Below are 11,675 nucleotides of genomic sequence, written 5' to 3'. Positions count from 1 at the left end.
CGACAAAGATGTCCTGTGTTTCTTCTAGTTCATAAACATGTAGATGCTTTATCTGAATTTTTACTATTATCAACAGCTGAGACCACTCCCTAATTCTATTAACCAAACCAGTTGTCCTGAAAGGAAAAGCAAAGCAACTAATTACTCAGTATACATTTTTCTATATATGTAACATGAAGTGGTAACATATAGAAATATTCAATCATTTCCCATCTTATTCCATAATGACAGTGATCCCCAAATATTGTCTATAAACACTTAACACTGAAGGAGACAAGTCTGAGGCTGTCATTTCTCTATGGCTTTCATCTTTAAATCCACAGTTCTATCTAAGAAAACTAGCAAGAAAAGATAAACTTTGAAACTGTGGATGGAATTGGTAAAGGATCATTCAATCTAGTGTACAGATCACCCAGAGTAATTCATTTGTGCTCATGATTAGTGATCATTTAGAGTAATTAAAGATAGCCATGATTTTTCCTTAATCCCCAGGCAACTTTTGTTTAACTAGACCAATGAAGGGGAATAGGGGGATGGATTCTAGTCAACTCCATAGTGGAATGCATTCAATCAGTTTAGTTGAGTCCCTCAGTCGTGTCCAACTCTTTGTGACCCCATGGACTATAGCATGCCAGGCTTCCCTGTCCATCACCAACTCCCAGAGCTTACTTATACTCATGTCCATTTCTGCAGTCCCCTTCTCCTCAGGCCTTCAATCTCCCAGCATCAGGGTCTTTTCAAATTAGTCAGTTCTTCGCATCAGGTAGCCGAATTATTGGAGTTTCAGCTTCAACATCAGTCTCTCCAATGAACACCCAGAACTGGTCTCCTTTAGGATGGACTGGCTGGATCTCCTTGCAGTCCAAGAGACTCTCAAGAGTCTTCTCTATCACCATAGTTCAAAAGCATCAATTCTTTGGCACTCAGCTTTCTTTATAGTCCAACTCTCACATCCACACATGACCACTGGAAAAACCATAGCTTTGACGAGATGGACCTTTGTCGGCAAAGTAATGTCTCTGCTTCTTAATATGCTGTCTAGGTGTCATAACTTTCCTTCCAAGGACTAAGCGTCTTTTAATTTCATGGCTGCAGTCACCATCTGCAGTGATTTTGGAGCCCATGAAAATAAAGTCTGTCACCGTTTCCATTGTTTCCCCATGTATTTGCCATGAAGTGATGGGACCAGATGCCATGATCTTAGTTTTCTGAATGCTGAGCTTTAAGCCAACTTTTTCACTCTCCTCTTTCACATTCATCAAGAAGCTCTTTAGTTCTTCACTTTTCTGCCATAAGGGTGGTGTCATCTGCATATCTGTGGTTATTGATATTTCTCCTGTCAATCTTGATTCCAGCTTGTGCTTCACTCAGTCCAGCATTTCTCATGATGTACTCTGCATATAAGTTAAATAAGCAGGGTGACAATATACAGTCTTGACATACTCCTTTTCCTATTTGGAACCAGTCTGTTGTTCCATGTCCAGTTCTAACTGTTGCTTCTTGAACTGCATATGGATTTCTCAGAAGGCAGGTCAGGTGGTCTGGTATTCCCATCTCTTGAAGAATTTTCCATAGTTTGTTGTGCTCCATGCAGTCAAAGGCTTTGGTGTAATCAATAAAGCAGAAATAGATGTTTTTCTGGAACTCTCTTGCTTTTTTGATGATCCAACAGATGTTGTCAATTTGACCTCTGGTCCCTCTGCCTTTTCTAAATCCACCTTGAACATATGGAAGTTCGTGGTTCATGTGTTGTTGAAGCCTGGCTTGGAGAATTTTGAGCATTACTTTGCTAGTGTGTAGGATGAGTGCAATTGTGCAGTAGTTTGAGCATTCTTTGGCATTGCCTTTCTTTGGGATTGGAATGAAAACTGATCTTTTCCAGTCTTGTGGCCACTGCTGAGTTTTCCAAATTTGCTGGCATATTGAGTGCAGCATTTTCACAGCATCATGTTTTAGGATTTAAAATAGCTCAGCTGGAATTCCATCACCTCCACTAGCTTTGTTCGTAGTGATGCTTTCTAAGGCCCACTTGACTTCACATTCCAGGATGTCTGGCTCTAGGTGTGTGATCACACCATTGTGGTTATCTGGGTCATGAAGATCTTTTTTGTATAGTTCTTTTGTGTATTATTACCACATCTTAGGGAGAAGGCAATGGCACCCCATTCCAGTTACTCTTGCCTGGAAAATCCCATGGATGGAGGAGCCTGGTAGGCTGCAGTCCATGGGGTTGCTGAGGGTCAGAAACAACTGAGTGACTTCACTTTCACCATGTCTTAATATCTTCTGCTCCTGTTAGGTCCATATCATTTCTATCCTTTACTGTACCCATCTTTGCATGAAATGTTCCCTTGGTATCTCTGATTTTCTTGAAGAGATCTCTAGTCTTTCCCATTCTATTGTTTTCCTCTATATCTTTGCACCGATCACTGAGGAAGGCTTTCTTATCTCTCCTTGCTATTCTTTCGAACTCTACATTCAAATGCAAAGTATCTTTCCTTTTCTCCTTTGCCTTTTGTGTCTTTTCAAATCTTCATAGAAAATAATTCAATACTTCAACACTTCATAGAAAATAATCAAGTTACAATAACAACCTGCCCCTTAAGAGGAGAGATTAAACTACCTCCCCTCCTCTGTCTCCAATTCCCATTCCAAATCCTTCCACCCCTGTGTCCCTGACAAGGAATAGATGGCATCACTGCTCAGAACATTTTCCATCTCAAATATTTTGGGTGTTAGCCATACCTTCTTTTGACACACAAAAATGTAATCAAATAGTTTTGGTTTAAAACATTTTCTGTTCAGTGAGGCAAGATGTCCTTGATCTGCAAAAAACGAGGGAACGGGTTAAAAGGAAATACCTCATTCCATCTTTGAGAGCTTATGTGTTAACGGTGCGGTAGTTATGCATGGGTGGACATCAGTTACTTCTTTAATCTAGACGCTCCCGATAATATGTCTATAGGTGCTATTAGGTACCACAGAATAGACCAAGGCAGGGAGAAAAAAAGTGGGGAGGGAAAATGAGGTGGCAGGAAAAAAATAAAATTAAAAACTAGGCAAAAAGAATGATGATGAGATAGCACAGAAAAAAGTGTTAGATTTCAGGAAGCAATGAAGTGCCATTCACCATACTCTACATTTGACTGCACTCAATTTATAAAGCATTTTCACATTATGACCTATGACATTAAGGCCCCAAATTACCTTACTGCTATTCTAGATATTACTGAGTAATTTTCTACAAAAGAAGTTTTTGCTAAGAGAAGATTATCATGAAAACTCTACCCCACAGGAAAGAAAAAGATATTCGGGTCTGGACCACTTTACTTTTCATTCAAGTAGTTTTTAAGAATATGTAAATAAGAGTGGTTCCAGCTTGAGCATGATTCCAGGAGCAAGAGCTAAACTTGGATAAGATTTACAGTGAGAAGCAGATAACCCAACAGCAAGCCTATGCAGGTACCAAGAAATCCTACAGAAATTAATAAACTAATCTTTCTACCATTAGTGATTAAAAAAAAGCTGAAAGTACTTGTAAACTCATTCTGTATCAGTGACTAAAGCTCCTGAAAAGAAATGAAGCAGAAATCTAAAGCTTTTAAATGAGTATTTTAACTAATAATTTTTTGAAATATTTTACTGCAGCAGTCTTTGCTTATATATTTTTAAGTTATTTATTTTTCAGAGTTCATAGCTACTTATAAAAGTATTTCCTTATATGGAAAGACTTTTTCTTCAACTATCACAAAAGAAATTCTCTCTTTAATAAATATAAATTTTTTTAAAAGTTTACAAATAAACAAAATAATTTTATGTTTTCCTCTCCTGAACAAATTTCTTTGAAGGGTTAGCTTGAAAAAGACATGTCCAAGACTATGGTATACACAATATTTAAAGTTTTAACATTTTAGATTTCACCATGGGGTTTACTGTAAAACAAGAGTAACACTGCCAAATCCATTTGTCCACAGATACTCAGCTTTCTATCTTTTGAGTTGGTTAGACTACAGAAAGTTGTTAATGTACCAGGAGTCTACAGATTTTAAAGTGGAACTGAAAAAATTTATATGACTACATCTTTTCCTCTTTATATACTATACGAAAAATATATTACTTGGGCCGCCTTTTACACCTTTCACAACAGGCCTCTATAAACTCTCAACAAATTGGACTTGTACTTAGGTCTTTATAAAACAACCTGAGAGGGCTCAAGTGTCGCATTCCTCGTTTGACAAAAGAGGACAAATTAATCTCTAAGAGCTTTGGCCATTTAAGCCTACAGCCCCTGCCCTGCACTAGTGCCATGATTTAAATTCACAACTCCTGATTCCCAAGCCTTTGACTGCTCCAACCAACAAATCACATTTAAACCTTCTCTAACCCTGTGTTTCCCAAATCTAGCTGTGAATCAGAATTACCAAAGGATACCATGGCCCTACCTTTGATCGATAAAGCTGGATATAAGTGTCCTAATCCTGTACAGCACACAGCAGCCTGCCTTTTAATATCTGGATACCTAAAGCGATGGCACAAATGATAAACCAATTTGCAGAAATTTTTCTCACAATACCATGTAAAATTGGTACATGTCTTTGTTCCTTTACAGTAATTCTGACCTCAGTCTTTAATTCTGCTCTGTGAAACAAAATCATACAGATTTCAAATCCAGTTGGAAAGTAAATATGTGTGGACGGAAAAGCCTGGTAGGCTGCAGTCCATGGGGTCGCTAAGAGTCGGACATGACTGAGCGACTTCACTTTCACTTTTCACTTTCATGCATTGGAGAAGGCAATGGCAACCCACTCCAGTGTTCTTGCCTGGAGAGTCCCAGGGACGGAGAGGCTGGTAGGCTGCCATCTATGGGGTTGCACAGAGTCGGACACAACTGAAGCAACTTAGCAGCAGCAGCAGCAGCAAAAAATAGCTTTGGGCTTCAATTATTGGAATTTTAACGGAAACCTGGCCAGAGGAATTGCTCATATACAAGAAAAACACAAGTCACGAGAACTTCTTACTGAACACAATTATCAGTCTCTTTTCCTATTTTGTAAAATAGAATTAACAAATACAAAACAGCCACAGGACTACAGATGAGGCAATAAGTTTATATTCCTTTCCACTACAAGTGGGATCATTTATGTGTCTCAGACCTGAATAAAATACAGGTAACAATCTAAATTCAATCATGACAATAAAATACTTTCCATTTTCCAAGTTGGATGGTAATAATATATTTACACTTTTAAAAATATTTTTTCCTCATTTTTTTGTTTTTTAAAAAGACAGAACATGCTCAAGAGTACACAGAGTGTGGAAAAAATCATCACTTTGTCTAAGAGATCAAACAGTAGTATAAAATAATGTTCTTTTACATAGTCAGGCCAATATCAATCAAGCCAATTCAAGAATGATACCATCAGGGAATCTAACATGGTATTTACTTCAAAGATGACACTCAAGTAGTCATTTAGAATACTATGCCTAATGCACCTATCAAGAAGTAAGCACTGCTATCTAAATTCTGTGGCTTTTAGTATCTTCTATATCCACCACCACCTCCTCCATACGGATCTCCATAACCTCTTCCACCATAGCCTCCTCTTCCTCCATAGCCCCCTCTGCCACCATAATCTCCCCTCCCACCATAATCTCCCCTGCCTTGGAAACCTCCTCTACCACCCCCTCCCCCAGCACCTCCCCACCCTCCGCCTCCTCCCCCTCCCCATCCCCCGCCTCCTCCCCCACCACCTCTCCCACTCCCACCACCTCCTCTGCCACCTCCACCACCCCAACCACCCCTTCCACTGCCTTCCTGTCTCTTTTGCCAAGGCGGCATCTCAGGGGGTGGTGGTTCAATTTCATTCGGCCGTCCTCCCCTGTCAGGCACCCTTCCCATCAGCACCTGTATAAAGAAATACTTTCTTTCAGTTTCCAATATTATAAAAGTTAAAACTTACTTAAAGGATGCAAGCAATATTGAAGTTATTGTTCTAATAAAGAAACAGAAGCCAAATATTTTAGGACATGAAAGTACCAGACATGGCAATATGAATTAATATTGAAAATATAAAAGTGATGTGTGACAAATTCCTCACAATGTGCTGTTATTTTAAACAGTGTGGGAGAATATTTATGAAACTTAAGAACTTGCTTAAACCTCTTTAGTAAATTTTATAACAAATGTAGTACCCATCACACTAAGAAAACTTTTTAGCAAAACATTTACAATGTACATAAACTTCATACCCTATACAACTTAACTCCTATCCATATTCACTTACAGAACTCTGGACTTTCTATTGCCACTGGTTTGGTAACAGACTATGCCATAAAAGACTATTTCTAAGCACATTTTATTTCAACAAAGTATGAAGTACATATGATAACACATGGGTGTAATACGGGCAGAGATGAAGGTTATCAACTGCACAGAGCTCTAAGGATTTTTCATGAACTATTCCTTTTTTTATGAGAAACTTACGCTAACTTTCAATGATACTAGTTACTATATTATAAAAAAAATAAAGACTTAATACACTTCCTTAACCATGCTTCATAATATTTCACAGGATAAACTAAGGAAGAGTTTGCTTCAAGTACCCAAACTTCTGTAGAAAGGAACTATTTTATATGTCCATGAACAGAGACCAATAGGAAGCAAATCATTTCCTGCTAGTGTCTTTCAGTAAAGATAAACCAAATGTGCCTCAGCCAAAATGACCTATCATTTGTGTTCTACTTTCCTGATCCTCTAATCAAAATCATGTTTTACTACTTTGTATCATAAATGAAGACAAAAAAGTACAAATTCCTCACTGTTGGACAAGCTTCAAAGTACACATATATTCTTCAAAGTACACTATAAAGTTGGTAATACTGTCCTAATCACCAAATCCAAAACCAGCTTTTCTTGGTTGGTGTCCTCAATGCTGTCTCCACCAAACATTCAATGTCGGTGGATATACAGGGACGCTGTTCCAAGATCTGATAGTAAGACTGCCCTCAAATAATTAGACTATGAACTACAAACTCAGAAAAGAGACAGGCAATATCACTTAAGAGAACTCTTGATCCAGAAAGACCTTGATGCAAGATATAAAGTAACATATTTAAAAACAGAACACTTTCAGAATAGAGGCTGCTAAGTCACTTCAGTCGTGTTCGACTCTGTGCGACCCCATAGACGGCAGCCCACCAGGCTCCCCCGTCCTTGGGATTCTCCAGGCAGGAACACTGGAGTGGGTTGCCATTGCCTTCTCCTCAGAATAGAGGAGGCTGATCTAAAATGGAAGCAGGAAGGCCCAAACACTGGTGCCTAACTTAACGATAATTAGCAAACTGACTGTATACAACCATCTCCTGATACAGGACACCTTTCTCACTGCACTGAGAAGTGGTATTGTAAAATTACCCAAGTCCCGTACTTCTTTCGGCTGTTTTATAGTAAAGTTTGTCATAGAGTGCTCTAACTGAAGAGTATATGCTAGACAAGGTGATATAAACATTCTAAATTATCTTATTGTTGCTGCCACTGTTGTAGTGTAAAAAATTCAGACAGTCTGAGTTGATTTAAGACCACTGTCAGAGAAATGGACCCATACTCTGAATCAGGAAATGGAACATTCAAGAGATTTTGCAATTTCTAAATTGCAGAAGTGATTTCTCTAAGTAAATAGTAGAGCTCGGATGTGAACCCTAACCTGTATGACTCTAAAGCACATACGCTTTCCTCTAAACCACGGATCTCACGAGTATGTGTGAGTATACAAAATGACTCCTACAGATTTTTTACTGACAAAAAATGGTAAGATTATTGGAAAGAAGGCAAATAATTCTGGCTAATGATACTGATAAAAATAATTCTTAATTCCTCTAATTCAGATAAAACTGTGATTTATGAATACAGAAATTCAAATAAACATGCACATAGAAAACATTAGTAAGCCTAAACTGATTCTCTTTTCTAAGAGTTCACTGGGATGAAAAATGGATTAAAATCTGTAAAAACATCAATCAAGGATATTATAAATTCTTTCTCCACTGTATTTAAAAGAAAAACCAACCTTATTAATGGCACATGCTGTCTTCTCCCGGCTGGATCCACTACTTGTCCTGATGATCTTGGACAGATCTTCACGGGCAGCAAGTAAATGTGCCAAGGTTATTGTTGTCTTGGGTGACAAAGCATAACGCTTAGGTTGGTAAATTCTTGCTATGTCATCTGTTTTTAACTAAATGACAAAAGTCAGGGGGAAAACGGAACCAAAGAACATTTCAGTGAAAGAGCAATGGCAATCATGATCTTCAGAAAAAAAAAAGATAAAACACAAGCAAAGAAAAAAACAGCAAAACATTCAAATATCTGATAATCTGTTAGTAGAATGAAGGGGAAAAAAAAGAGACCAAGAAATGCTAAAAGACCATGTAACTACCCATAACAACTCATTTTAAAAGTAACACAAAAAAGATTCCACTATTACCAAAGAGCAAAATACCTAAAAATAGCTTTACTGAAAACACACATACAGAAACTTTAAGATGAAAACATTAGTAAATCTACAAAAACAAAAGGAGAGCTTGAATAAATGGCGAGAAATACCATGTTTCTGAATGGGGACATTGAGTATTGTCAGTTTTCCTTGCAATTAATTTATACATTTACCGCAGTCCTCTTGGGATGTATTTTTAGTGGAGCAGGGAGGTAAGGGATATCTACAGTTAACTCAGAAATGAAATATGTATGAAATGACTAAAAGAATTTTGGAAAGAGTTTTATCATCTATTAACAGGTAATATGAAATTATTCATCACTGCCTTAACAACTTACATTCACTGACTACTTGTTAAAAGTGCTATGATATTCTTCATTTAATATCATTTCTTTAATCCTCAAAACATCCTTTTAGACTGGTTGTACAGGTACGCTATCCTACCTCACTCTAATTAAATGGAACTTGTTGAGGGGAGGGAATGAACTGATGAAACAAAAGGGGCAGTTAAGATTCCCGGCCTCAAAATTTATGAATACAAGACGAAGCAGCAAAGATCAGTGAGACAAAAGACATGGAGGAAACTTAAATGCCTATTATTAAATGAAAGAAGCTAATCTGAAAATAATAATCTGTATGATTCCAACCATATGAAATTCTGAAAAAAGCAAAACTAGAGAGATAATAAAAAAATATCAATGGGTTGCTAAGGTTGTGGGGAGGGAGGGAAGAATAGGCAAAGAAGAGAAGATTTTTAGGGCAGTGAGAATACTCTGTATGATACTATAATGGTGGATATACCTCTTTGCATATTTTCTCAAACCCACAGAATGTACAGCACCAAGAGTGAAACCTAATGTAAGCTACAGACTTTGGATAATAATGATGTATCAATGTAGGTTCATCAACTGCAAAAATTTACTACACTGGTGGTGGATGTTGATGATGGGGCTAAGTATATGTGAAAGCAAGGGCCAAATGGAAATCTCAGAACCCTCTGTTCAATATTGCTATGAACCTAAAACTGCTCTAAAAAATAAAGAATATTAAAACATAAAAAAGGATCAATGAGAAAACATTTTTTTAAATGGTGCTGGAATGAACTATTGTCTATTTGTAGAATAATAATAATAATGCATAACCTATAACAAGGGATTCCAAATATAACAAACGTTCATTGTTTAACTAGAGCAACTATATGCCAATACAATGGACAACCTAGAGAAAAGGACAAATTCTTAGAAAGACACAACCTTCCAAAACTGAACCAGAAAGAAACAGAAAATATGAACAAGTCATCAGAATTTGTAAATTGAATCAGTAATATAAAAACGTCTAACAAAAGTCCAGGACCAGACAGCTTCACTGGTGAATTCTATCAAGCATGTAGTGAAGAGTTAACACCTATCCTTCTCAAACTATTTCAAAAACTTGGCAGAGGAAGGAACACTCCCAAGTTCATTCTATGAGGCCACACCTTGATGCCAAAACCAAAGATATAAAAAAAGAAAATTATAGGATAATATCACTGATGAACATGGATGCAAAAATCCTCAAAAAAATACTAGCAAACCAAATCCAACAACACATTAAAACAATCAGACACCATGATTGAGTGGGATTTATCCCAGGGATGCAAGGACTCTTCAACATAGGTAAAATCAATCAATTTGATATATCATGTTAACAAACTGAAGAATAAAGCCATATGATTATCTTAACAGATGCAGAAAAAGCTTTTGACAAAATTCAACACCAATTTCAGATAAAACTCTCCAGAATGTGGACACAGAGGGAACATACCTCAACTTAATAAAGGCCATACATGACAAACCCACAGCAAAATCATTCTCAATGGTGAAAAATTGTAAGCATTTCCTCTAAGATCAGGAACAAGACAAGGATGTTCACTCTCACCACTTTTATTCAACATAGTTTTGGAAGTCCTACTCATGGCAATTAGAGAAGAAAAAGAAATAAAAGGAATCCAAATTGGAAAAGAAGTAAAACTGTCACGTTTGAAGATGACATAATACTATACATAGAAAATCCTAAAGCTGCAACCAGAAAACTACTAGAGCTTAAAGAATTTGGCAAAACTGCAGAATATACAATTAAAACACAGAAATCTCTTGCATTCCTATCCATTAACAATGAAAGACTAGAAAAAGAAATTAGGGAAACAATCTCATTTACCATCACATGAAAATGCCTAAGAGCTTCCCAGGTGGTGCTAGTGGTAAAGAATCTGCCTGCCAATGCAGGAGACATAAGAGGTGCAGGTTCAATCTCTGAGTTGGGAAGATCCCCTAGAGGAAGAAATGGCAACCCACTCCAGTATCCTTGCTGGGAGAATCCCATGGACAGAAGAGCCTTGTGGGCTACAGTCCATGGGTCATAGAGAGTCAGACATGACTGAGCACAAAAAGCATAAAATACCTGAACTCGGAAAACTGTAAGATACTGATTAAAGAAATCAAAGATGACACAAACAGATGGAAAGATATATACCATGTTCTCAGATCGGAACAATCAATATTCAAAATTACTATACTACCCAAAGTAATCTACAGATTCAATGCAATCCCTAACAAATTACTAATATCATTTTTCACAGAATTAGAAAACTTACAATTTGTATGGAGACACAAAAGACCTCAAAAAGTCAAGGCAATCTTGAGAAAGAAAAACAGAGCTGGAGGAATCAGGCTCCCTGACTTCAGATTATACTACAATGCTAAATAGTAGGGTATATAAATCAAAAGGATAGAAAGCACTTATAGTCATCTAATCTATGATAAAGAAAGCAAGAATATACAATGGAGAAAAGACAGTCTCTTCAAGAAGTGGTGCTGGGAAAACTGGACTGCTATGTGTACAAGAATAAAATTAAAACATTCTTTAACACCATACACAAAAATAAACTCAAATGAATTGAAGACCTAAATGTAAGACTGGATACTGTAAAACTCTTAAAGGAAAACACAGGCAGAGCACTATGATATAAATCATAGCAAGATCTTTTTTGTTCCACCACCAAGTGTAATGAGGGCAATGGCACCCCACTCCAGTACTCTTGCCTGGAAAATCACATGGGTGGAGGAGCCTGGTAGGCTGCAGTCCACGGGGTCGCTAACAGTCGAACACGACTGAGCGACTTCACTTTCACTTGTCACTTTGATG

General features: G+C 37.3%; 1 protein-coding gene across 1 annotated transcript in view; it reads right to left on the bottom strand.

Annotated features, from left to right (window-relative positions):
- Nucleotides 1-5,088: 5,088 nt before the first annotated feature.
- Nucleotides 5,089-11,675, bottom strand: part of FAM98B (family with sequence similarity 98 member B) — a 33,305-nt gene continuing 26,718 nt past the window's right edge. Inside the window, exons 7-8 of the mRNA XM_019968490.2 lie at nucleotides 8,067-8,234; nucleotides 5,089-5,905 (exon numbers count right to left, since the gene is read on the bottom strand). Coding sequence (XP_019824049.2) covers nucleotides 5,534-5,905; nucleotides 8,067-8,234 — 540 coding nt within the window. The 3' untranslated portion in view covers nucleotides 5,089-5,533. The remainder of the gene's footprint in view (nucleotides 5,906-8,066; nucleotides 8,235-11,675) is intronic.

Source organism: Bos indicus, chromosome 10 (assembly GCF_029378745.1).
Source record: "Bos indicus isolate NIAB-ARS_2022 breed Sahiwal x Tharparkar chromosome 10, NIAB-ARS_B.indTharparkar_mat_pri_1.0, whole genome shotgun sequence".
In the NCBI taxonomy this organism is placed as follows: Eukaryota; Metazoa; Chordata; class Mammalia; order Artiodactyla; family Bovidae; genus Bos; species Bos indicus.
The sequence above is the reverse complement of the archived record's forward strand: the minus strand, read 5'-3'. Positions and strand labels throughout refer to the sequence as shown.